Source organism: Dipodomys ordii, unplaced genomic scaffold, assembly GCF_000151885.1.
Source record: "Dipodomys ordii isolate 6190 unplaced genomic scaffold, Dord_2.0 Scaffold46, whole genome shotgun sequence".
Classification (NCBI taxonomy): Eukaryota; Metazoa; Chordata; class Mammalia; order Rodentia; family Heteromyidae; genus Dipodomys; species Dipodomys ordii.
In genome coordinates this window covers 1,952,589-1,980,532 of record NW_012267262.1, presented here as the reverse complement: position 1 = coordinate 1,980,532, position 27,944 = coordinate 1,952,589, and the positions used below count along the sequence as shown (strand labels likewise).

At 46.6% G+C, this 27,944-nt stretch overlaps 1 protein-coding gene across 1 annotated transcript in view; it reads right to left on the bottom strand.

Moving 5' to 3' along the window:
- The window catches only part of Slc6a5 (solute carrier family 6 (neurotransmitter transporter), member 5), a 52,377-nt gene extending 26,956 nt beyond the window's left edge, over positions 1–25,421 (bottom strand). Inside the window, exons 1-8 of the mRNA XM_013019570.1 lie at positions 25,154–25,421; positions 23,280–23,822; positions 20,782–20,920; positions 18,503–18,634; positions 18,028–18,201; positions 8,768–8,909; positions 6,402–6,534; positions 1,736–1,870 (exon numbers count right to left, since the gene is read on the bottom strand). Of these exons, the coding sequence (XP_012875024.1) occupies positions 1,736–1,870; positions 6,402–6,534; positions 8,768–8,909; positions 18,028–18,201; positions 18,503–18,634; positions 20,782–20,920; positions 23,280–23,822; positions 25,154–25,156 (1,401 nt within the window). The 5' untranslated portion in view covers positions 25,157–25,421. The remainder of the gene's footprint in view (positions 1–1,735; positions 1,871–6,401; positions 6,535–8,767; positions 8,910–18,027; positions 18,202–18,502; positions 18,635–20,781; positions 20,921–23,279; positions 23,823–25,153) is intronic.
- Positions 25,422–27,944: the final 2,523 nt, after the last annotated feature.

The window sequence follows — 27,944 nt, the reverse complement described above, 5'->3', positions numbered from 1 at the left end:
AAACTATGGTCGTGAATCCAAAATCCTTTTTAATTGATTGGAGGGGGGTGAGAGAGGGAGACAGAGAGAGGGAGAGAGACAGCGATAAAGAGAGACAGAGGTCAACCTAATGAAAGTATGGTGTATGCAGGTGTGAGATACAGTCTCTAGCTCTTAATCTCATTAAAGCAAGTACAGCACTACAACCCAGAGGAGTCATAGAACCAGACCCTTCCTGAACCTGGCCAAAGAATCTCTTGTTTCTCCTAAGTCATTCCTTCATCTTCAGAAAACTCCGTGTCACTTAAGAGTATAAGGTATAAGGCTGGGAATGTGGCTTAGTGGTAGAGTGTTTGCCTAGCATGCATGAAGCCCTAGGTTTGATTTCTCAGTACCACATAATCAGAAAAGGCCAGAGTGGCACTGTGGCTCAAGTGGTAGAGTGCGAGTCTTGAGCAAAAAGAAGCTAAGGGACAGTGCCCAGGCCCTGAATTCGAGCCCTAGGACTGACACATACACAAAAAGGGGAGTATGAGGTATAGATTTACATGTTTAGTGTCATGAATATCCATTCATCTTTATAAATTGAACCCTGTTCAAAACTGTTTAACAAAGAGCAAATCCAAGTGTATTCTGTACCCATCCAACACCATTCTCCTTTATAGCCTTAGATAAAAAGCTATGCCTTGATTTAAAGTCAGCCATCTATCCAGCTACTTCATCTAAGAAGTACAGCTAGGGAAAGGTAATTAGATGATCAAGATAATTGTCCAACTGTATGAAAATTGTTATGTGGGCTTCTTCTTTTCTTTTTGTTTTGTTTTGACAAAATCTGGGACTTGAACTCAGTATCTGATGTATTTACTCACTGGCTGGTGTTCTACCCTCTGAGCCAGAAACCAACTCCCAGGTTTCTTTTCAATAGAACAGTGCTCTCTGCCTCCACTCTCCACAAAGCTATCTGGAAGGCAGATATGGTGGCTGGAGCCTTAGCAGCTATATCAAAGCTATTTACTGAAAATGGTAAAGTACAAAAATGGAAGTTTGAGTCCCTGGTGACAACATGAGATCATTCAACTGGCCTTCAATTAATCACCATAAGAGGAAGATCAACTTTTTATCTTGTTTAAGCTGACTTTATCTGGAGAATTTCCATTATGTGCAGTCAAACTCAGTCCAAACAACACATTCCTAACATAATCTGGAAAAAGCAGCATTTTCTTTCAAAAGAGAAGAATTCACTGTCATTAAATAATAATAACTCCTTCATTTGGAGTTTTCTTAGATTGTGAATTTTAGAGACCTATATCCTTGCACAGTATATGCAAAGAAAAGTTTGATGGATTGGGTGCTGGTCCTGTGTCAGTGTGCAAGAAGCATTCAATTGTGTATGAGGCCTTTAACATGACAGAATTGCTTGTCGCTTACCTAAGTGCTATATAGTTTTCAGCCAGCAAAACTCTACTTCTAACACACCATAATTAGCAACAGACTAATGGAGTATAGTGGCCCAACACTATTAAAAGATTATCATTCCTACCCTCAGCAATTGTAGGACACCTACTCCAGGGCTCTGAATACCCTCAGATGTTCCTGAGTGTATAATATGCCAAAGATCATCGGCACCTTGTAGAAACAGGGAGATTCCCACAGAGCCAAGAGAAAACCTGATCTCTTCTGCCAAACAGAATCCCAGGGTGTGACCCATCCCTGAACTCCCTCCCAAGGTCTGTTAGGACTGCAATATTAAGCCCACCGTGGCATCTGTGAGTTTCTCCCACTTCGGTGTGATGAAGTACCAAATTCCAGCTCCAGCTCCAGGCAGGGTGACTCCTCGGATGAGGAGGATCACCAGCACAACATACGGGAACGTGGCTGTGAAGTAGACCACCTAGAAGAGCCATTGGGCAGAGAGGCAGGATGAGCGAACTTGCGGAACCCACCCCTGCACACAGAGGTTCAGCCACCCAGATGTACACCTGGCTGTGAGCTCTCTCCAGACAGGCCCAAAAATAAATCTTCCAGCAGACACTGCTGAGGCAGTGCCTCAGCCTAGAAAAAGGCAGACGGCAGGGGGAAGTGTCACCCCACCCAGCCATTAAATGGGAAGAACCACTAGAGAAGGAGGCTTTGTGATTCTCTACTCCAAAACTCAGGCCCAGTTTCTACCATTAAAGGTGAAGTTGTTTTTTTTTTTAGCATAAACCTTACAGCCCTGATTATACAGATTCTGTCAGTGGGGCAGCCTGGTAAGATGGAAAGACCCTGATCTTTTAAAAAATTATGTGACCTTGGACAAGCTATTACATCCATGGAGCTCAGTTTCTCTATATGTACAGTGAGATCATTAGAAATAATCAAGAAGATTAAGTGCATTAATGCCTGGGTAATATATAACACAGCATCTGAGAATTTGGTGATAGTCATCAAATGCAATTAAGTGCCACAGGCTTTTATGGAGGAGTTCCCTAGGAGCTGATTGCTCATAGAAACTGTGCTAGACATCAGCTGCATAGAGATGAAGAACTCGTTTTAAAAAATCAGAGCTGGCTATCAGAGGATCCCACCTGTAATCCTAGCTACTCAAGACTCTGAAGAGGCTGTGGTGTGAGGATCACAGTTCAAAGCCGGCTTAGGCAAGAAAGGCTGCATGAGTCTTATCTTAAACAAACCACCAAAGTGGAGCTTTAGTCAAGTGCTGGGAACACTGGCCCATGTGAGGGGAACAGACAATCCACACACTGGCTACACACACTTGAGTACCTGGGAAGAAGGCTCCAACCCGGCAGCAAAGGCTAGGCACTAGAATCTCAGAGATATAGTGATGTGTGTGGGATATAAGTTGGGGAAGACAAGAGTTCAGATTAACATATAACGCCAGGGAGCCAGGCATGGTGGTGCACTCATAATATCAGCATAGCCAAGGCAGAGATTGTGAGTTCAAGGCCAACATGAGCTATATGGCAAGACCTTATGTTTAAAAAAAAAAAGATCAATGGAGGGAAGACCTGGAATATTGCCCCTTAAGAAAGGAAGATGGCCAGGTACAGGTGGCTCATGCCTATAATCCTAGCTACTCAGGAGGCTGAGATCTGAGGATCATGGTTCAAAGTCAACCTGGGCAAGAAAGTCTGTGAAACTCTAATCTCCAATAAACCACCAGAAAACCAGAAGTGGCACTGTGGCTCAAGTGGTAGAGCACTCGCCTTGAGCTGAAGAGCTGAGGGACAGCGCCCAGGCCCAGAGTTCAAGTCCCACGACTGACAAAAAAAAAAAAAACAAACAAACAAGGAGGATGTCTGCCTCTCAGAGACAGCAGGGAAGCCACATGGCTAGGAGGGAAGAACAGGAACTCGGTAGGTGAGTGGGAAGGGACCATTGCTGCAGATTGGGGTGGCACGTTGTAAGGCTTTTAGTGGAGACTATGTCAGGGAAATGAGCAGAGAAATGACATGGCCTACTATCTTAATAGCATCACCAGATGGCTATGTTGTCAGTTTCCTGCAGAGCATTGGGAAAAGCAGTCATGGGCAGCAGTGAGAAGGCCAGAACAGCAGGAGACAATCACACACCGGATATGCTTTCCAGAAGCCAAACAAAATCTTTGTCATTTGCATATGTGTGTGTGTGCATGTGTGTGTGTGTGTGTGTGTGTGTGTGCGTGTGTGTGCATGCACACACACGCACACACCGCCAGTACTGAGGCTTGAACCCAAAGCCTGAGTACTATCCCTTAGCTTTTTGGTTAAGGCTGGTGGTGCTCTGCCACCGAAGCCACAGCACCACTTCTGGCTTTTTGCTGGTTCCTTGGAGATAAAAGTCTAATGGATTTCCTTGTCCCAGCTGGCTTTGAATTGTAAGATCTCAGCCTCCTGACTAGCTAGGAATATAGTCATGAACCACTGGCACCCAGTCTCCTGACATTTAACATGGAATGTGTAAAAGAAAAGGAAAGTCCAGGATGCTTCTAAAGTGTTTGGCCTTTAGCCTCTGAAAAGAGAGGCTTCCCTTCACAGAAATGGAAAGGGACTGTTGCTTCCAAAACTACTCAAAGCCAACTTTGTGGTTGCAGATCATGGCTAAGCTGGCCTCCACCCCTATCATCATGGGCCAGATCACCTCTTCTCTGCCCCATGAGATAGCCATCTTCCTTCCTAGTCCAAAGAACTCACAGCACTAGAGAGTGTGGGGAGGAGGCAGCCAGCTCCCTCCTATATCTGCAAGCTTCCTCTCTCCTTCCCTTAAAGTCTGAAGAAAGAGCAAAGCTAGACACACACACACACACCATGAAACCCAAGGGCATCTGGCATCTCAAGAGATGAGATGAGGCTGGGAAAGCAAGATGTTATATGATAAGGTACCATCTTGACCAGTCTGATTTGCTGCCCCCAACAAGATAACATACAGATGTGAGGAACAACTAAGAACCATCTAACCTGGGCCTGGGACGCTGAACATAAAAATCACAGAAGTAATGTCCCAGACAGCAGGAGACATGCGACCTCTGAGTCTCCTGCGTCTAGCGCTGGTACCGGTCTAACCAGCTGCGATAGCTCCCATTTGACTGCTGATAGCTATAGGAATTTGGAGCTCCCTCTGAAGACCAGATATATTAGTTCCATGTTTCAGAGTAGGAAGCTGAGACTCAGGTTAAACATGTCGCTGAATGTTTTCCAGACTGAGCCAAGATCTGAACGTTCTCACCCCAAAGCCATTGTTTTGGAGTGAGGTAAATGAGGCATTTAGGTGCAAAATTTAAGGAAGCACCTCTCCCTAGGGCCATTATGTATACTGGCAGGAACCTGAGAGTCAGTACTTCCTTAAATGTTCACCCAAGACACTACTTCCTCTCCTCCCCTGGTCCTGGAAGACTTTATAGATGGTGGTTTGGCTTATAAATCCCGAGACTGCTTGAAATGTGGAAGAGGCAGATGTGGAGGCCTGATGCACAGCTAGTTCCACATGTCAGGTGAACGTTCTGAAGGACACACCTGTTTCCAGGATAGGCTGTCAGAGGAATCACACATGAACAGTAATGAATCATGCTTGTCAGGAATGACAATGACTAGTTGACCCCTCCAGGCATTCTTCACACAACAGGAGCCCTGCACAGGTGGTAAGGCACCACCAGCCTGTGCCAGCTAATTAGGTTAGCTTTGCTCTGCTGCTGTGAATTTCAGGCAGAGCAGCCCCGAAGGCCAGAAGGGCTACATTTGACCTTCAGGCTGCCTGCTGGTCCACCAGCCCCTAGAGTTCTAGCTGCTTGGGAGTTCTCTGTTGCAGAACAACTCATGGGCCATTTTTATTTTCCTATGTCCTGTGAGAGGAACTGAGCTTCTCAAATTGTGGGCAAAGCACCATGCACACACACACACACACACACACCTGCGGAATTTCTATCACAAAGGAGTTGCACTTGCACACACACACACACACACACACACACACACACCCCTGCGGAATTTCTATCACAAAGGAGTTTGTCATGAATCAATGAGCAGCTTTTAGTCCTGCATTCACTATAGCGCTCAAATAATTTTCCATGATTAATGTCTGTACATACCCAGGGCAGGAAAATAAATTGTGGCTCATTATTTCTAGTGGTATTCTTCATTAAAGAAAAAAAGAGAATTGATTACTGATCTTTGGTTGGAAGTCTTTCTCAATGAGGCAGGGAATTAAGTTGGTAGATCAAAAAGAAAAATGTATCTTCTCCAGCCTGCTTAAACTTTCTTATTTCAGAAAGCCTACAAAAGCTAACACCAAGGCTTCAATTCTTTATGTGTTGGTCCTGGGGCTTGAACCCAGGTCCTTACGCTCTTGTTTGGCTTTCTCTGTCAAGTCTCAGCCACACATCCATTTCCAGCCTTTTTGCTGGTCAATTGGAGATAAGAGTCTCACAGGCTTTCCTGCCCAGGCTGGCTTCAAATTGTGATCCTCAGATCTCATCCTCTGGAGTAGCTAGGATTACAGGAATAAGCCCCCAACACCTGGCTATCCAACTCCTCCATACAAGCAATAGTTGATCTGACAACCAGACCAGGAGACAAACACCTAGAGCATAAATTACAGAGTTTAAGGAAAGCAACAAAAATCTTAGGTGAGAGCCTCCATCAGTGGAGTGAGTAGTAGCCCCTAATAGAGAAAGATGAAGCTAATCACAGCACCCTTGCCATACCTTGAGAGCTCAGTACACGTTTGCCTCATTGAGTGCTTTAAATGCCCCTGTAATACAGGGGCATCCATCCCAATTCTACAGGGAGGAGTTACCCACCGCCCCATAGCTACAGCGGGGCAGAATTAGAATGATTTCACGTCTAATTCTACTGCCTCTCCTCCTACACTCTGCTGCCTGCTCAGGACACAACCTGCTGCAGGTAGACCCAACCCTTTCTCTTGCTTAGTTAAATCCAAATGCTTACTTTTCCTGAAGTCTTGATTCCTTTAGCCAGGGATGCGTACACAATTACCCAAGCCAGGAAAAGGCAGAAGGCTAGCGGCCACCTGATCTCACCAGGATATTCGATCCCAGCAGAAATCTTCAGCACAAAGTACCTAAAAAATCAGAAAGAGGAGAGGGAAAGGAGGGCCAAAAAGAAGAAGAAGAAGAAGAAGAAGAGAGGGAGATGGTGGTCTGCAGGCTTTAATCCCTTAGCACAGCCGGGAGCCTTGAGCACATCCACCACCTCCCACACTGTCCTCATCAGGGGCCTCATCAGATCGAGTTAGAATGGATTGGCAGGTCTGGGCTCTCACTCACAGCTGTCTATAGAGACATCCACTCCTCTTAATTATGTGCTGAGGGGCTACACTAGGCCCTCAATAGGACTCTGTGCGAGATGGTCAGCACACCATCATCTGAAATTGCTTTACAGAAGTGTAATCAAAATTCTAAACTGCTGAGCATGGTGCTTCATGCTTGCAATCCCAACTCTCTAGAGGTTGTCTCGGGAGGATCGAAAGTTGGAAGATAAACCTGAGCTACATGGGGAGACCCTGTACAAAAAAAAGAAAAAGGAAAGAAGAGAGAGAAAAAGAGAGGGTGGGAAGGAGGGAAGGATGCTGGGAGGGAGATAGGAAGGACAAAGGAAGGAAGGAAGGAAGGAAAGAAGGCAGGAAGGCAGGCAGGCAGGCAGGAAGGATTCTAATCTGTCAAGGGTGATTTCTGTATGCTTTCTGCATTGCTCTACTCTTAGGAACATGTATTCCAATAGGATTTATATACTTGTACTATGTAGTGGAAACTGCTTCTGCTAAAAGACTGCTTTGTGTTTCAGTTCAGGTTGCCTTGGACATAGGTTGAGTCTGAAGCTTGCTGAAATGTAAAAGTGGGGCTGGCCAGACCTAACTCAGGGCTCAGATTCCACACAGATAAGCAGCTGTTCACAGAAGGGATTTCTGGTTATCCGTTGCTGCTGCTGCTGCTGCTGCTGGCAACCCATGTTACCCCATGCAGACATCATCTGACTGACTGACCCTTGGAGCTCCTAGGCTCGAGAGTTGAGTAAGAACCAACCAAAGAGAGTAGGAGAACAGCTATGTGGTAAAGCTCTTGCTCTTGCATAGCAGGTTAGAGGCCCTAGATTTGCTCCTCAGTCCTGGGGGTGGGGGGGAAGGAGGAGCGAGGGAGGGAGAGATGGGGATTGACAAAAAGTAGAACTTGGCTGCAAGACAAAACTTGGGGGACCGTATTTCACTTCCCCATGCTCCCATCCTTCAAATGTGTGAAACATGTGGACAATCACTTAGCACCTTGATCATCTCAACTACTCTTAAAGAACTTGGAACAGTCCCCAAACATTCTTGCTATCATTTTTCCCCCTGAAGATTGGCCCCGGAGATTAGTAAAGACCACCGAAAGCAGGTTTGCCTTTCTGCTACCCTGAACTTCACAAAAAGGTGTGGTCAGATTTTGCCCAGTACCACCAGGGCACACTCAGTTTCTTATTGATCAGGGTAAAGGTAAAGCCCACTCACACTCTCCCCAGGATACCTCATCTTTAAAAGGGAAAAAAAAAGAAAGATTATTTAATAATTCAGCTTTGCTTTGCTTTCACCCTGCAGGGTTCAGCCTTGTACTTCTGCCTACATGCAGGAGAGAAAAGCTGCATAGCAATGAATGGAATTAATACTGAGATATCAGGGACTAATTCTTATTATCTAAGTCAAGGCCATTTGTGTTTTACTTGGCACCATTGCTTTGTGGGAATTATATTGATACCATTTTAAATGGGCACCACTGGCTCCTGCCTATAATCCTCGCTACTCAGGAGGCTGAGATCTGAGAATTGTGGTGGGTTCAAAGCCAGCCAGGGCAGAAAAGTCTCCATGAGACTCTTATCTCCTGAAAAACCGGAAGTAAAGCTTTAGCTCAAAGTGGTAGAGCGATAGCCTTGAGCCAAAGAGCTCAGGGACAGCACCCAGGCCCTGAGTTCAAGCCCCACAACAGACTAAAACAAAATAAAATAAAATGGGTGGCCTGTCGTGGGTGTGAGTTGACTTTGTTTTTAATCCGCATGATAAATTATAGAAGCAATGATTTTTGTTACCACCAGCCATCACTAGATCAACACTCACCTCCAGGCCCACAGTGCACAGTGTTCCTTTGGAAGACAACCCAGCAAAGTCTTCCTCTCTAATCATTACAGTACATGCAGAGGATGCAGAGGGCAGGGACCCATTCCCCCGACCCCAGGAGTCACAGTTCAATCTGTCAATTTGATGCTTGCTAATTCTCTGGGCTGCTCTAAGAAAGTCTGACCCCACCCCCAAAGACCAGCCATCTTACTTGAAGTATTCTTCGCTCCCACTGACAAACGTCTTATTGGCCTGGCTGGTGAAGTTCACCATTGTCAAGTTGGGATAGGCAGTCATGCAGAAAGTTGAATTCTTGATCTGGATTTTGGGGTGATCAGTGATGACACAGGAATCTGTTCAGGAGAGCATGAGATAGAAACAATGAAATCTGTGCAGATGCCATATGCCTGCGTCTACCCATTGAAAACCAAAAACATCCACCCAGTATTTGGAAGTAGCTCTGGAAGCATATGAATTGAATAACATATACAAGGACCACAGAATGACGCTGTATTGATTATGGGGCCTGGTGACCACTGTGGCACCCTGTACTGATAACACAGACTCACATTTATGGAGTATTCTCCGTGTGAAGGACTAATCACTTTGTAAAATTACCTCATTTAATCTTGACAACAACCTAAGCACAGGCTAAGAATGTGGCTTAGTGGTAGAATGCTTGCTTAGCATTTATGAGGCCTTGGGTTCGATTCCTTGGTCCATATAAACAAAAAAATAAATAAAATTAATTTTAAAAAACAAGCAAGGGGTAGTATCTCTATTGCTTAAATAACGAAACAAAGAGGTTAAGTAGATCTATTGTAGTAGTGAGGAAGAGAATCAGAGTTGAATCCTAGATTTGTATTACATTATAGAAGACAAATGAACTATAGAAATTAATTTAATCAAAGATAATGAAGCATCGTGAATGGCTACTGCTATACAAGGTTCATTCCAATTTACCTTGGGACTGGGGAGTGGCCCAAATGGTGGTGCTCCTGCCTACAAAACACAAGGCCTGGGCACTGGTGGCTCATGCCTAGAATCCTAGCCACTCAAGAGACTGAGATCTGAGAATTAAGGTTCAAAGCCAGATCAATCTGAGACATTCTCATCTCCAATTAACCACCAAAGAGCTAAAGGTGGAGGCATGGCTTGGGGATTAGAGCACCTACCTTTGAGTGAAAATGCCAAGCAAGAGCTGAGTTTAAACCCCAGTACCATCAAGTTCACTTTGGGCCCACGGCCCAGTACCACAACTGACACACAGTAAGTACTCTGTGATACACCTGCTGTGTACTCCCTAACTTCACTTGGGTCAGTGGATCCAGCAGCCACACTGTGTGCTGTTAATCTAACCTCCTGTTTGTCAGTGAATTGCAGGACCACGGGCCATTTGATGAGGTGTGGAGGCATCTTTCATGCTCACACTTGGGAGGCTGAGTGCTCCTGAGGGAGGGACATTACTAAGTACCCCAGAGACACAGATCAGCCCCCTACAACAAAGTTATCAGTCCCAAATGTTAACAGTGGTGAGGTTAAGAAGACCTGGGATAAGAAGAGAAAAGCAACTCGGTATGTGGTAGTGCATCAAGCACTATGCTGGACCTTTAAAACAATTACTAGCTCATAAAGTCTTCATCAAGGCCTAGAAGAATACATTATCTTCACTTGAAGTAGGAATAAGTTGAAGTCTTTCTGGTCATAGTACAGTGTCTTTCTAACAGCATTAAAGTACAAATAGACGGACAGATACTTTAATACAGAATCTATCAGAACTAAAAGGAATGTTTTATAAAGGCGTAAGTGAGGAATGAGAGCTGACAAGCTGGAAGACACTATAACCGGGGCACCACCAGGCATTGACCTCTATGAGGCTGGCATTGGGATTATCTGTGTTCCAGAGAAAGAAAAGTGCAACAGAGAGAGATGCAGTGTCTTCCCAAGGTCATACACACATAAAGCTAGCACAATCATAAACTGGCTCTCTTTGGAGTCCTTGCTCTTAACTATACGATGCTGAAATACAGAGCAAGGATCATGAACTCCAACACCAAAAGATTCCAGGATGGAGACACAAAAGGAGACAGAGGAGAACAGAGTGAGAAGAGACCACTACTTTGCTTTTCCAGCTGTTCTGACAGGAGATGCCAAAAATGCGACTATTTATATGAAATTTCTTTTTGTAAATCATAGAAATATAATAAGATTGTTTTAAATATCATGAATTCTTTTTTAAAAAGCATATGCAAACTGGGTGCTGGTGGTACACACCTGTAATCCTAGCTACTCAGAAGACTGAAATCTAAGGATTGTAGTTTGAAGCCAGCCCAGGTTTAAAACTACAAATCTAAGTGACTCTCATCTCCAATTAACCAGCAAAAAGCTGGAAGTATAACTGTGGCTCAATTGGTAGAGTGCCAGCCTTGAATGAAAAATCCAAGCAAGAAAGCAAGGTCTTGAGTTCAAATCCCAGTACTGGCACACATAGTGGATGTCTGGTGTATGTGCTCCCAATTTACACCCAATAGAGGTGGGCAAGGCTCTGAGTTCAGTATTTTACTAGTTATGACAGCTCAAAGGAGTTTCTTTTTCTGTCCAAGCCAGCATTCCCTCATAATAGTTGTGGCTAGTTTATAGCACCGTTGCAATGATTAAATTAAATGAGACTGGCAATTTCAAAATTTCACAAAATACTAGGAGGCTGAGATCTGAGGATCACTGTCCAAAACCAGCCTGGGCAAGAAAGTCTGTGAGACCCTTATCTCCAGTAAACTACTACAAAAGCCAGAAGTGGAGCTGTGGCTCAAGTGGTAGAGCACCAGCCTTGTGAAGAAGCTCAGGGACAGCTCCCAGACTGTGAATTCAAGCCCCAGGACAAGTACAAAAAAAAATTCAGGATGCCTGGCACCTGATTTACACTCAAATTTTATTCTAATTCAATCATCCTTATTCATTATGCCTTTTCATTGAGTGAACATATCTAGTGTACCACATTCTCCCCTCATCTAAAAATAAACTCCATTGCCCTGCTGGGAATTACCTACGGCAACAACTCATCCCCTACTATGTCTGGTAAACATTAAAACAATTCTGAGAATCCCTTCCCTTTGGTTTAGCTCTTCAATCTAATATTTCTCCTTACTAGAGACATTTGGGGTCAGATAATTCTTTTGGCATGGGAAGCTGCCCTGAATACTTCAAGACATTGAGCAGCAGGTCTGACCTCTGCTCCCTAAATTCCAGGGGCAGACATGCCCTCTCCCCCAAAGCAAAACACAAACATGTCTCTGGAATATTGCCAGATGTCTCCTTAAAATCTGACAGTCAGCTGGGCACAGGTGGCTTACACCTGTAATCCTAGCTACTCAGGAGGCTGAGATCTGAGATTCACAGTTTAACTCTTATCTCCAATTAACCACCAGAAAACTGGAAGTAGATTTGTGGCTTAAAGTGGTAGAGAACTATCCTTAAGCAAAGAACAAAGAAACAAAAAACACCTCGTGGATAGCGCCTAGGCCTTGCATTCAAGCCCCATAACCAAAAAAATGAAATAAAATAAAAATCTAACAGCTGAGAGCCAGTGACTCGCTAATCTTAGCTACTCAGAAGCTGAGATCTAAGGATCACAGTTCAAAGCCAACCCAGACAGGAAAGTCCAGGAGTCTCATTTCTAATTAACCACCAAAAAGCCAAAAGCAAAGCTATGGCTCAAATGTTATAGTACTAGCCTTGAACATAAAAGCTCAGGGATGGCACCTAGGCCCTGAGTTCAAGCCCCAGGATTGGCGCACACACATGTAACAATAACAACAACAATAACAAAATGTCTAACAACTTCTGTTTGTAGATGTCTCTGAGTACTTTCCTATTCTATATTATCTTCTTTAACTTAATCAAGTAACTAGTTCTGGATTCCCAGATTAATAGCTAACAAATGTTGAGCAGAACAATCTTTTCCCCCACCAGCAGCGAGCATGAAGGCAGCCAAAGCTCTATCCATATTCCTTTTCAGTAAATAAGCGCAGGAAGTATTTCTCATCCTCCAGCCAGCCATCCCCTAAAACTGAAGAGGTCATCAACAAACGGGTGAATATCAAGTCGCCAACTTCTAAAATTGCCACTGTGGAGCACGCACTCGCGTGTCTTCCCTAGAGACAACCTCTGGATGTCTACGGATCCCTGCCCACTGCAGCAGCACAAGGTCACCTCGTCCTGCCGCAACGGAGGAACTATGCTTTGCTCTCTCCTTGCAGCCTCAAACCTCCTGCAATATCCCTATCTTCCACTGGGGGTCAGGCGCTTGCTTCGCAGCTCCCCCTCCTGTAGGTCTGCCAGAAAAAGAGTGATGGGCCTTCTCAGTGGAGAGCGCTGTGGCCCAGCAACCCCGAACAAAGAACAGCGATAATGATCGTGCTAAATTGGAAAGCTGTTGGAATGGGATTCTCTTTACGCGGGCAATTATTAATAAATGAAAGCACATGAAAGACTAGGGAGAAAAGGAATCATTTAATTAAAGTTCTAATGAAAATTAAGCCATTTCAAGAATAGAAATGGTATTTATGGTGTTCTCATTTGAAGTGACCCAGCTAGCTCCCATTTGCACAAAACAGTTCCTGGTCTCATTGAACAGGGCACAGATTACTCATTCTCCACAAAGGATACCTCGAGGGTTGCCTTAAAGAAGGAGCTTCGCCTGTGAACAGCACCTGAGAAAATTCACGGCAAAGTCTACTTCTCCACATGGGAGAACTCAGGTCTCTCCTCTGGAGCATCCCCAGGCATCTCCACCGTGAAACATGGTCCCCAGGTAGTATGCTCCAGCAGCACTGAGAGGGAGGTATGGGGCAAACATCTACCCACTGCCACAGAAGGTCACATGGCAGCCGTTTATCCCTTGTCTCCCTGGATGTCCCTTGGTCCAGCTGTCCCAAGTGGTGGCTAGTCATGAGCTTCATAGGGAAAGAGTGTGCCCCGAAGGTCAGCTGAAGGACACTGGTGGGAAAGCAGGTTTTTCATTTCCTTATCAGTATGTCCATTTGGGAAATGGTTTGAGAATATCTGTTGTCTGGACTCCCAATTGTCCAGCAAAGCGGAGACTATAAAGCTACCTGGATCTGTGCAGCTCACCCAAGTGCTGATAACACAGAGAATGATAGATGGAGGGGCTGCATGAAGAAAGAGAGGCGGTTGACACCTCATTTAAAACAACAATAACAGAAACAAAATTAAAGCCCTGACTTAAGAATTAGATAGGATTTACCCATCCTGTGCACGAGCTCTCAGGGAATAATCGTAGTGAAAAATGTTCATTGTCCCTTTGTGCTCAGAGCTTTATGGTTTTCAGGGTTTGCACCAGTGGACTAGAAGCTTAGCCGTGTCCGTCTTTACTCTGCTTTCCATATTTCCTGTAAACCAAACTGCAAACACCATGAAACCATAGCAGGGCAGAGTTCCTCTTGGACCATAATCCACTGGGTTGGCTGGTCCAGCCAATATGCTCAACTTGCTTTAAAAAAAAGTAATACACATATTCAATAAATTCATGTCCATGATAAAAAATGTAGAAAAGAATTATCCCGATTATATTTTTGTTAATATTCTGAGCATAACCTTTCTGTTTTTGTTTTCTCCTTCTCTCCTTCTCTCTCCTCTCTTTATACACATACATAAATTCATCTGTATTACTGTTATAGTAAAGATAAAATTATACTATACATCTTCATCTTGGTCTAACATGTAATGTAATATAGTAAGGCTTTTCCTATGTTCTATGAAGTCTTTTCTTTTTTTTTTTTTTTTTTTTTTTAATCATGGGTCCTGAACTCTGGGCCTGGGCGCTGTCCCTCAGCTCTTCAGCTCAAGGCTAGCCTTCTATCACTTGAGCCACAGCACCACTTCTGGCTTTTTCTGCTTATGTGGTGCTGAGGAATTGAAGCCAGGGCCTCATGCATGCAAGGCAAGCACTCTACCACTGAGCCACCTTCCCAGCCCTAAGTCATTTTTAATGAGTACAGAATGCTTTATCCTATGGATGAACTGTAGATTATTGTGAGCTATGGAATTAGTAGATCATTATGTGTATTTTGTCACACGTTTAAGTGTGCTGTTTTCTAATGCTGAAAGTATGGCTAACAGTTAATAGTCTTCTTTTTTTTTGGTGGGGGGGGGCCGGTTATGGGGCCTGAACGATATCCCTCAGCACGTCAGCTCAAGGCTAGCACTCTACCACTTGAGCCACAGTGCCACTTCTGGCTTTTTTTTTCTGTTTATGTGGTGCTGAGGAATCGAACCCAGGGCCTCATGCATTCAAGGCAAGCGCTCTACCACTGAGCCACCTTCCCAGCCCCAGTTAACAGTCTTATATAGTACTTACCTGTCTCTAGTTTCTCCCTTAAGATAGATTCCCAGAAGCAGAATTGCTAAGTTAAACTGCTATTTACACAAAGTTCCAACATATCTCATAGAACTTCAACCACAAACATCACTTAGGAAACACACCAAATTATATCACTTTGCTCGGACTTATACTATAGAAATTCTGGGCTAAAGATTCTTTGAGAACCCTGGATAAGCAAAGAATCTTGGGTCATGAGACCAAGTTCCAGGGCTGGTCTGTCCTAATACAATTTGAGCCTAAGAGTCTATTCAGTTGTCTTCAAAATAGTGGCCATGCCATTTGGACCAATTCATGGGGCTCCTATCAGGAATAACAGAAATACCACTCATGAAGCTGCTTTGTAGACTGGAAAGCATTTAGCATAGTGGTTAAGAGCACGGCCTTCTGCAAGGCAGGCAAACTTGGGTTAAGAAACCTGGGTCTACCAGACAACTAACTCTGCCCTTGGTCTCAAATTATTTTTTGTTCACCTGTAAAATGAAAGCAACAAAGGAACTCATGTCAATTTGTTGTCCATCTTATTGTCGATAGTAAAAGTGTTTAACAATCATGGCGTGTAATAAGTGCTGATAGTTACTAAGATTCAAGATGCTGCACACGGATGAGTAGAGGACAGTGGTATTTCTGAACTTCTGTCCTGGCTGGAGGACAGCAGCAGAGCACGATGTCTATGACTCATGTGTACCCTGCGGCAAGTCCCCACAACGCATCCCCCGAATGCTGAATCACGAACAGCAAATTCTCTCTTGGAAAGTGACTTCTCTTCCAGACACAATCTGGAAAGGAACAGTAGCATGCTGGGATGGCCTATGACCGTGATGTATTTCTCCACTCCAGACCCCCTCCTTGCAAAATGCACTTTGCTTAACATGATAGCCATTTTCAGGAAGCTATTCTGCCAGCAGATGGTTGGTTGTGACTCTGACCAGGGTTACCAAGCAGGATGCTCCAAAACCATAGCTCTTTAGAGGGCTCTTTGTAGAGTCAAAGAAGATGGACCACTCTATACCAAAACTGGGTAAGGAAGTCCAATTAAGGACTGAGGAAGAACTTAGTAGTAGGGCCTGTGCTTAGCATACACAAGGCCCTGAGTTAAGTCCTAGAAAGCAATAAACAAAAATAAAAGGAAGTAAACAACCTCATGGTTCTACCCTCTTAGTTGTGCCTGGAAAATTTGACATAGAGTCCTTGCCTCCATTCCCAGGTAGTATGATTTTTTTTTAATCAGTTTGGGGTAGCACCTAATTATGTTCAACTTTGTAGCCCGATACCCCATGATTATGATATGCAGCATCTAGGTTTAAGAAGCACTGTTCTAACCTAAAAAACCATCAACAGGGAAATTGTCATAGGATACTGAGATCCTGGAAGGTTGAGGGACACATCAGTCCTGATGATATAACTAAAGAACTGCACCCATATGATTCCAGGTGCACTGCTCAAATTTAATGGTAAGTAGTTCTCCTTCAGTCTGACATGATAGGAAGGCACATGCACATATGTGTAAAGGTTAGCACAATGAGAATGACTGTCTTTAAGTGTATGTATCTCTCTTGGGCTTGTAGGAGGGAAGAATTATCTTTTGCTGTTAACATATTCAAAGAGTCAAATAATGCCCTAGTTGGACAATCAGACAATAGGGGAAAGAGGTCTTTAGGGAGGCCAGCAGTAAGAGCCAATTATGGGGAGAACTCAGCCACTTGTCTCAGGGAAAGCAGAGACCTCTTGCCCTGGGCTGGGAAGGTGGTTCAGTGGTAGAGTGCTTGTCTTGCATGCATGAGACCCTGGGTTCAATTCCTCAGCACCACATAAGCAGAAAAAGTCCGAAGTGGTGCTGTGGCTCAAGTGGTAGAGTGCTAGCTTTGAGCTGAAGGGCTGACAGTGCCCAGACCCAAAGTAACTGATACTAGCATCATCTGTGTATAGAGTTTAAAATTTTTTCAGCTGCTATCATTTCCCTTCTGCCTTTTCTCAGTAGAGCAGACCATAAGGGAAGTGGGGTACAGAATATTATTACTTTGGTTTCTCCTATAAGGAGAATCAGGTTCCAGAGAAAAGTTTTCTGATCCAGTTAGCAGCGGAAATGGCTTCTAGATGAGAGAGCCTTTCCTATATATTTGCCCTATTCCTCATCATGTTCTCTCCTATCCTCCACCCATGAGTCTTGGTTTCCCCATAGTCCTCAAGTCCCAGGGTATGTCACCAAGTCTCAGTGGATGTCACACTGGAAAAGATCTTTTAGGAACATACCCTAACTTGCCAGCAAACATGCTTCCCCTCCAGGCCCTATACGATACACATTCCTAACAAAGACCTAGGCCTAAATGTCTACACTCAGGTTTATCTTGCACTGAGTAGTACTTCACGAAATGTGACCCCTGGGACTACTTGTATCTCTCTCCTAGAAGGATTGCTTGTTTGAATCGAACCATGCAGGATCCGGGCAAAAAGCAGCTTCTTATTCAGGAAGGCTAGTGAGGGACTTCTAACCACCTCCCAAGCTGGTCTGTTAGTCTGTCACTGTGAAACAAAATAACATCCTAGCTAGCTTTGTAAACCTGTAAATTTCACAGGTGGCTCACACCTATAAATCCTAGCTACTCAGGAGGCTGAAATCTGAGGATTGTGGTTCAAAGCCAGTCGGAAGAGGAAAGTTCATGAGACTCTTATCTCCAATTAACCACCAGAAAACTGGAAGTGATTCTGTGGCTTTAGGTGGTAGAGCACATGCCCAGCACTGAGCCCCTGAGTTCAAGACAGGTGACCAACAAAACAAAAAACCTTCAAATACTCGGGCTCCACCCAACCTAAAAGAGCTGAATCCATCCTCATCCTATGTAAGAGAGGTGACTCTGCATTTTTAAGAAACACTCCAACTATTTGTGAGCAAACAAAACTTTGATTATGAGCTTATCATTCTTACATGGATTATAAGCTTCTTACATGTTTGAATTAAGTATGTTTGGCTGTGTTGCCAGACTTAAGTATAGAGCCCGACATGCATAGTAAGTGCTAGAATAATCCTCGTGAATGACTCACAACAGTCACATTCAAGACATAGCTAAACTTACCTAGTAAAAGTTTGGTTTTATCTTTACATTCTGGCGTGTTCCAAGGGTTGTTGCAGGAGCCCCAGGGTAGCACAGACACAAAGGAGGCAAACAAGTAGAAAAGTGTGTAGCAAATAATCACATTGTAGTATATGGCTATCAGGACAGAGATGATCAGCATTGCAATGCCACAGCCTGCAAAAGCAGAAAATCCAGATCGTCATTCAGAGCCTTTGGGCTCTGGAAATCTCTCAGCCAGTCACAGGGGTGGGAACGTAGGTCTGGACTCTGTTTCGATGGATGTGCTAATATGAAGTAGACTGTAGGTTTACCAGGGATTTTGAGACCTTCTACCAGGAACCTAAGAATGACAGCCATGATTTTGGCCAGTTCTTTAGAAGGACCAAAGAAAGGGAAGGGGAAGTGAGGTCTACGGATCTCAAAAGCAGATCTCCTGGCCAGGGGCAGAGGAAGCTGAAAGACAATGTGGACTCACCTTGGAGAGCTGGGATGGCCTTCCACACAGACACTGGCCCCTGACTGGCAAATTGACCCAGTGAAACCTCTAAGAAGAAGATAGGCAATCCAGCCAGTGCCAGCATCATCAGGTAAGGGATGAGGAAAGCACCTGGGGGAGGAAGAATAGAAAGTGAGGTCTAGGGAGGCAAAGGCAGGTTTCTGGCCCACTTTAACCCTCTGAGCTGGGGGAGGGGGTAGGCTCCTCCTCTATACTCTTAAGGACAATTTACCTCCTTTTCTGATGCTATTGGTGTGCTGATTTGGAGTCTTGCTTCAAGAAGTATGAATGGAAACACGTTTTGGTTTTTGTTATTTCAATTTCCCACCAGACAGGATGCCGGAGGCTTATGTGCTGGTAGGTTTTTATTTCTTATAGCATTTCAATTTCCCCAAATTGAGCCCTTCCAGGATTCACCAAAGCCATGCCTTTGGCCCATTACTGGTGAAATCTCATCAGAACATAGGCCCTCCAAGGACCTTTTTAAAATCTGCTAGGCTACACTATGGGACTCTCTTCTACAGCAACCCAAGTCATCTGTATACTTTCTGCCAACCACAATCAGGCTTGCTATACCCATAGACACCGGAGTCACTCTACCACTAGGATTGAGGTACCAGGTAAGCCTTCTCAGGGTTGGAGACTTCTCTAGGGCTCTTCCATTCAAAGATTCTTCAGCTTATCTGATTTGGGGACAATGCTAACATTTGGAAGAGATGGGTCAGGGTCAAAGAACACTGTGCTTCAGGGAAGAAAGCTGTGGCCCACCCTTTACAGTGAAACTGTTCTGCTCCTAGGTAGTAGGAAGGGCTGAGCTTTCCACACCACCCTCAGGGCTGGCAGGAGGGGCAGGAGAGGGGTCTGGTACTGCAGTGCTCACAAAGCTGCCTCAGGCTGGGGGAGGTGCTCAGAGCTTGCTAGTCCTGAACTTTGAGTGACAGCAGCGATCAAAGCACAGGCACTTTCTAGGGCCAAGCTCACTGGACAGGATCGCCCTCCTCCTCCCCTTGGGGCTGGTCGGGTTTTCCTTTCCCTCCCCGACAAGAGCACTTTCACCCACTCCCAGCACTCTGTCCTGAGAGCTCTGTGCAAAACAGGACGGAAACCTAGCTGGAGTGCCGAAATCTGTGTGGCCAGCACATCATTTTGTTTCCAAAGCACCACTGGTTGCAAAAGCTCTTTAGTCCATAATGAGTATTTGTCAGAGTGTTCTAATTTTGAATGGAAGGGGGTCATCTATTTTCCCATTGTCACCATCCCCTGGTACAGCATCCATTCCTCCCCCTGCTCCAAATTCAGCCTAAGCGAAAGAGGGAAATAAACTAAGGGCGAAGTGACTTGTTTCTTGTCTCTTTGATGCCTTTGAAATGTGGAAGGGAGATTGAGGTGTGAATACTTACTCCCAAAGATGACTGATGAACTTGGGGGAAGGGGACCCCATGGCACACAAGCCAAGGGGCCCTGGACTGCCTTGTGCCCCTTTTCAATGCATACAAAAGAGCTACAATGCATTCTGTGGTTGATGCACCCCTACGGGCATCCTCCCCGTCTTTGAAACAGTTTCCTTCGTTCAAAATCAGCGTCTTTTTTCTTTTTACCCAGTTAGGACAAATGGAAGGAAAATTGGCATTTGTTCAATGAGTTTACTAAAACGAAAATGTGTCCTGCTTTCTCCCAGGAAGGGTGTGTTGGGAAAGGGTGCTTCTGAGAAGCCTGGGAGAATTCCTACACCCGCATCCCCTCTCCCTCCTCCCCCTGGCTGGTCTGTCTCGCATTCCGCGGAATGAGTGTCCATTCTTAGAGTCTCCTTTGTAGAATCATATTCCCAAATTATAACCTAGAATATTCTTAATTGGGGCTTCAAGACCAGGTGACCAGTGGCTGTATAGAGTGGGCGAGTGTGCCCCATTTCCTGAGTACTTGAGTCCAACGACCTTCTGTCATTGTCTACTTGGTTCAGGACCCAACTCCCCAAAGTAAACCAGTGGAGGATTGTTGTGGGGAGGGGAGTCTTATGCCTCCTCTTAACCCCATCTCCAGATAAAAGCCTCCCGGACCTAGTGCCAACCAATTTAGTTCTCTCCTGTCCTCCAGTTTTCCACTCAATCCTACAGAGATGGAGCTAGTGTGCCAGGAAGCTGCCCCAAGGCACCTCCTCTCCCGTGCTACTGTGGGGCTTTGGGTCCTACCCGACTCCCAACCCTCCAATACCCACCCCACCGCCCGAGCCGCAGGCGGAAAGAGCTGAAAAGCCATACCTCCCCCGTTCTGGAAGGCCAGGTAGGGAAACCTCCAGACATTGCCCAGCCCTACTGCATACCCCACCATGGACAGGATGAAGTCCAGTTTGCTGGACCAGTTCCCTCGGGCCTTATTCTCATCCCCTTGCTCGTCCTCCTGGGGGCGGAAAAGCACATTGTTGGATAACAGACCTGGCTAGGTCCAGCAAGCAGGCCACATTCCATCCCTCCCCACCCCCAAGGGAGGGTCCTTCCCAGCAAGCAAGACCCCCACTTTTCAACAAAGGATGCATCGGCAGGCAGGATCCCAATTCTATTAAAAAATAAAAAGATGCACCTATAAGCAGGGGCCTTATCCCTCAACCCTGAATCGGGGAGTCAGCAAGCAGGACTCGATTTTGATGTAAAAATCTCCTAAATTCCTCTTCCCCAAACCCTACCATCAGAGCACACCAGCAAGCAGCTCTCTCCCCAAATCATGAACTTGTACCTTGATTGCAAGCATGTCACTCCATACCCAACCCTCATCAAGAGTTCATTTGACAAGCAGGCTCCCAAGTCATGCCTAGACTTCCCAGCAAGCAGATTCTTAACAGAGTTCCCCACATAAAAAATCCTCACTTGCACCCCTTTTTTCAGCACTTTCTTCCTCTGAAGTGCATACAAAAGCTGAAAAGGAGCCTTGGTGCTTCTTAAAGCCTGCCAGAGCCCCTGCCTCATTTCTCTATCAGAGGAGAACCTGCCTGGTCTGCTAATTTAAAGGAAGCATCCTGCAACCCTAGTGCAAGAGAAATGAGCAAAATGGAGACTTGGAGGTGAAACAGAGAGAGAACAGAGAGAAGGTGGATGTGGTAAGAGACAGGACATTGGACACTCTGAGTGCCATCTTTACTACTAGTCAAATAGATTAACCTCAGGCAAGCCATTTACCCTTTCTGAACTGCCGTGTTCTCATGGGTAAAATAAGGGGCTTAAAATAACTGTCATTTCTCCCCCCCCCCAAAAAAAAGCATGCTGGATTCCAGCAGTCTGTGAATCTTTGGAGCTCACTTCTCCAAGCTCACCCTAAGGTGCTTTCTGGACGCAGCCTCTGGTTCTGGAATGCCTCACTACTAAGCAGAAACAGCTGAGGGACTCAGGGGCACCTGGATGAACTCAGAAAGTCATCAAGAAACCTGGGCTCTAAGCATCTAAGGCCCCAGCACCACTTCCACCCTTTTAGTCACCCTCCAACTCAGACTAACAACTTTGAATGCCTCAACCCTATATGACTGGCCAAGAAGAAGGCTAAACAGCAGCCCTCTAGAGAAGTGGCGTTGGAAAGGGGAGAAGACCTAGGTGAGTGTCAGAAAGCCACAAACAGAAACAGGAAAGGGCCTGGAAAAAAAAGTACTCTAAAGAATGTGCATATCTCTAACATCCTCCCTACATTCCTTCCCTCTACCGACCATCTCCATTCTTAACCCCACCCTTCAATCCTTTCTGAGCTGAAAGGGTGGGAGTTCCAGCTCCTGTGCCGCAGTGCGGAAGTTAAGGAATGAACCCCTGCATTTCACAAATTCTAGTCTGCTCCATGCCCCACTGCACTCCCACCTTCACACACTGCACAACTGCCTAGCCCCAGAGCCCAGGGGAGAGAAGACAGGAAAAAATAAATCCGGATATGGAAAAGAAAGAGCTAGAGTGGTGAAGCAGGACAGAAAAAAGAAGCAATCAAAGAAGGGAGGAAGGAGGCTGGAGAGAAAGAGGGAGATTTGCTTGTATCCCTAACCCTAATGGGAAGAGACTGGACTTTACTTTTATATGCTTCCAAGTGGGGGGTGGTGGAGGCCGGCAGAGGCTTCCACAACTGAAAAGGTCCACAATAAGGGTGGGAAATTCTCCTCCCAAAAACTTATGTTGGCAAAATTAGATAACCTGGTTGCTAACGGACCCAGGTAACAGGCCCAGAGGCTTGAGTTTCAGTAGCTTCAGGTGAAACTGCCTCTCCTGGAGGTCACAGGTGATACAGGGTAGCATCTGGTGTAAAAGCTAGAGAATAGAAATTATTATCCACCTCGGCCACACATGTGGGCTTTTCTGTGCTTCTTTTGTACGATTTTCTTTTTAATTTTTTTTGTATTATTTTAGAAGGAGGCAGAATCATAATGGTCTGCTTAAAGGGTTAGAATCTATTGGCTTCAACTACTGAGAGGATCTACATCCTGATTGCCAATAACTACCAGCCAGGCTGGGAAGGGGCAGTTCGTGCCCCCCCCCACCCCCGTCCCCGGATCTTCCTCTTCCCCCCCCTACCAGCCCACCCCCGGCTGGGCCACTGCAGCCCTCTCACCCTGAACCCCAGCGCAGTGCGAGCTTCCAAAGCCCCCAAAGCTGCGTCCCCAGCATCCATCCCCCCCCCCCCGGGCGCTGCCAACCCGTCTCCCCATCAGCACACGTGCACCCGCCACTGCTCGGCTCGCCTGGCCTCGCGGCTGGAGAGGGAGGAGGCAGGGCGGGCCTGCGGGCCAGCTTACCTGTGTGGCCGAGGTAGCCACGCTGCCTGGAAGCACCGACGCGATTCCATCGGTGCCCAGCACCACGGTGCTCTGGCTCATGTTCACCCAGCCCACGGCCGGGGTATTGTTGTGTTCCAGCGTGCCCTTGCCCACACTCACATTCGCATCCCCCTCCGGGCCGCGTAGAGCTGGGATCTTACAATGCAGCGCGTTGCCAGGCCCCGCGCCCCCGGAAGGGAGGTTGGCCTGCGCGCCGCCGTGCCCTGCGCTTAAGTCCCGGAGGGCCGCCGAGGCCGCCGGCTCCCGCTGGCCACTGAGTTTGCAAAACCCCACTCCTGGCCGGTCTACCTCGCAGGCTCGCGCATCCGAGGGCTGGAAAGTTTGGGCTCCGGTGGAAGCGGACCTGGGCACACGTGGCGGCGGCGGCGCGGCGGCGGTCGCCGCAGAAAGCTCTTGCTCCGGGCTGGTCTGGGGCGCGCACGGGTTATCCCGATGGCCCGGCGCCGCCGCCTCCAGGTTGTTGGCTGGTGGTGTATTCATTTCCTTCGAAGCACTGCAATCCTGCAAATACAACGTCAAGTTCATGCAAGAAAAAAAAAGTCACGATCGGTAGCTGGGGAAAACACTTCTACCTAGGGAGAAGTTCGGAACTCAGCTCCAGACACAATACTCAAGGGATCAGAGGAAATCTGGATATATATATATATATATATATATATTTTCTTTCGGCACTGCAATCAGTAGTCTCAATTTGCCGGTCTTGTCAATAACCAGATGTCATGAAACGGCTATTTTCTCACTCACAGAAGACGAACTAAGAGGCAGTTTTTGTGGGTTTTTTGTTGTTGTTTTTTGATGGAGGGAGACGGTAAGAATAGCCCTACAGCCATGAGCTCCCCACCCTCTTTGGATTTCAAATCACGACTGTGGGGTGTCCGCATCCCCATCACCATTGTAGGAAGATTCTTTAATTTTCCGCCCCATTTCCTTTGTCATTCAACAATGCACATTGCCTTCCCCCCCCCCCTGCCATAGACAAGCTGAGACCACAAAGCTGATGCTCTGGCAAAGGCTTCAGCGGTCCCAATGCTGCAAACCCTCCCGCCCACCAGGTAGCATAGGTAAGGATCAGGATCACAATCAAAATGCCAAACAAACTACAGAAGAAAACCAGAATTAAGACGCAAAGTAGCAAAGCAGTCATTCAGGTTTTTACTGTATGCAACAACCTACATTCACTTCCAGAAATGTGAAAGGATCATGTAAAGAAATTTTGTTCCCCCGCTCCCTTTTCCCGAGAATTTAGTATCTATTATTTCCTTATTTCTGAGGAGGAAAAAAAAACCTTCAAAATCATTTTCACTTGCCTTCTCCAATTGAATGTCAGATGAAAAGAATTACCGGCAATGGGTTTTTCAATCCCCTTTCTCAGTTCCTGTTATCTACCAAGGCTTCCTATACATTTGCACCAATAATTATTATAACCGCTAGGATAATTAGATTCGCTTCGCTTCAACCACACACCTCTCATCTAGCCCTCTGCATAGATCAGAGTTCCGTAATTTGTGCCAAATCTAAGTGCCTCCGGCCAGCCTTCTCAATAACCTCTAGGTTATTGAGAATGGACTCGCCTGTGTACCGGGCTCGGGATTTTCAGCACCAAGGACAGTGCTCTAGAATTCCGTTTCAGGCTAGAGACCGCTCCACTCTGCCTAGAAAACCCTTTTCTGATCTCAAGTGATGCTAATAGTAATAATAATACAACTAGCATACCTACAGTTTCAAAACTTGCCTTTCCTTTGCATCTCATCCAATGTACTGACACTTCTAAAAGAAATATCCGAAATGAAGCTGTTCCCTCATTCCCCAAAAGAACAAAAGCGAACACTCACCATGTCGGACCCAGGCAACAGATTGAACTGAAGAGTGGTACCTGCTACAGACAAGACTGGGTTGGGCCACCGGCAGGAGAGGCTCTTTCTATATCTCCTTGGGAAAGGCCGGGTTTGCGTCAGTGCAAAGCAAGGTGCCCTTCGGTTGACATCTTCTTGATAATACAAGTTTGATAAATCATTACCCCTTTGGATTCGAATTTTAAAGGGACAACAGCCTAGACTATGCTAGCCAGTTGTCGCAGGAGGTGGCTGCGTGTTTGGCGTGACTCATGTGGGTCTGATTACTAAACCAAAGCCGGTGGGAGGGGACGACAAAAGTTCGCCTCCTCCTAATTAAGGGAAACATGGGAGGGACACGTCTCGCTGCGCTCAAGGCAAGATGCAGTAGTCGTCAACCAAGTGGATTGGGCTGTGGAGGTGGGAATGGAAGGGGGGGGCATGAATCACTATCCCGTCTCTTCCACCAAATTCCGTTGATGACTCCCGGAATCTGCCGAAGATTCCAAAACACGATGTGAGAAAGGAATGGAGCCTATGTCTACCAGTCACCCCAGAGCTCCCCAGTGGCTGGTGTGGACTTGTGGCCCTGTGGCCGGTGTGCCACTTCAGATTTTCACAGACAACCACACTCAGAGGATCCCGGGTTTTCATTTAAGGGGAAAAAATGAGATTAGTATTTCAATTCCTATGTTTTATCACTGTTAAAGCTACCACCACCACCACCACCACCCCACGATACTGCTGCATCTAATGGGCTGTTCTCTTGTATTGGGGCAGCTGTTGGTGGTGGTGGAGCTTTTCTGAACACATTCTAGAGAAATAAGAGTCCAACAATCTTCAACACCGACTTACTATTCTCAAGCTACTTTCAAAGGCATCCCATTGTTTATGCATAGCCCTTTTAGTAAAAGTGCACCAGAGCCAGGTCTGATTTTAAAACTTCAGGGTCCTAACCCCCAAATCAAGACCTCTGCGAACCAGGACACAGTTCTGGCCATGTGGAAAGTCACGTTTAGCCGTACTGCAGTCAGGGTTAAAGGTGGCATAAAGTATGATTACAATCATAACACCTTCACACACACACACAGACACACACACACACACACACACACACACACACACACACACACACACACCATGCAGTTTGGAGAAAAGAAGAATTTGCGGTAAAATTCTTCTCTCCTTCATCACTAGTCGGGCTCAGAAACCCCCCTGGCCTGGGGCTGAGAAGCGACAGAAATCATTTTGCCCCTTCCCTGCTGCCCTCAGCCGGCCCCATTGCCTCTGGGTCGGGCGCGGTGGTCGGTGGTCATACTTGGTTGGGCAGTCTCCACCCGGCAGGGAGACAATGCCCAGAGGCTGCAGGGCGCAGGCTGTGGCGGCAGATTGCAGCGGGAGCCGGGGGCACTGCGGATGCCTCTTCCCCGTTCCCTCCCTCTCCCCCCAGATGCGTTAGTGGTGTTGCAGAGCCGGTTCCCCCGCCGGGCCCCTTAAAGGGCAGGCCAGCTGGGGACCCAAGGTCTGCACTATTTAGGGGGGAATGGGATGTAGGTTCCCTCAAGAGACCTTGCTTTCCGTTTCAGGTTGGTTTTGCTGTAGTTTGTCGAGCTAACCTTTCTTTGAGAGCTCAATACGGGAAGCGTCGGGCTGGCAAGATCATGGCGTGAAAATATTGCATTTAACCTTGCAACAACCTTTGAGAAACTATCCTAATGTTAAAGCTGGGTAAACTCAGGCAACAGAAAGTCTCTTTTAACTCTGGAGAAGGTCCTGAGCACCTCCCAACTAGCTCTTGGGGGGGGGGGGCAGCTACCCTTTCTTTGAGGCTAGCTCCAAGGGAAACAGGGAGAAAATGGTAAGGTCCAGTAATGAAGTGGGGCTGGGGCAGGGGGCCTGTGGAGAGGCTGGGCGAGAAGAGAAAGAGTCAGGTAAGGGAGAATCTCGCTGAGATAGGAGCTGAGACCTCCCACCCCCCCTCCAAGAACCTTGGTGTCAGTGTGGAGGGGCAGGGGAAGGCTGAGGGACTCTTCTTCCGAAATAGATCCTAGAAACAGATTCCAATTTGCCACTGGGAGCCAGACGTGAAACTTATAGAGAATAGGCCTGGCATAATGCAGCCCTGAAACTCTCCCCTGATTTGGTGTAGGCCTCTCTCTACTGGCCCTGGGCCGGCTTCTATGAGGGCTAGTCACGACACCAAAAGATTCTGGCTAGTCTCCAAATTTGTATTTGCCCCAAGCATACGCAATGGGAATGGAACGTGTCTCCCAGGGCCAGGACTGGAGGAAGGGAGCTGCGCCTCCCACCTGCCTCCCGCAGTAGCTATGGCCCTGGTGGCCCTGGGCCTGAGTGACTCCCTATGCTCTGCTGCTCCCTCTCTGCTCAGTCCTGACTTGTCACCAGCTGGCCCTCTCAGCACTTGCGTGGGGCCCAGCGCACACACGTCAGGCTCTGCAGTGGCGGTGACGTGCTGGAAAGGCTGCAGAGGCCTTGGTGGAGGCGTTGCTCAGCCTCTCCGCCTCGCCCCCACTTTCAGCCGCAAGATTCTAGAAAGGAGGGGCTGCTTGGAGAGTGGAGGCAGAGTTTTGAGCCTAGAGGCCTAGTGGAGTTGCTCTGAAGCCAACCAGAGTGAAGTGATTCGGCCCTGCTTGGCTAGATGATTTGGGTATCAGGGCGGGAAAGGGCATAGGGGGAGGCTGGGGGTCAAGCTCTGGGCATCCAGTTGTGTACCTGCTCTGCTAAAGCGCAGAGGGTGAATCTGCTGGAGAGGGGGCAGAGGAGAGGAGAC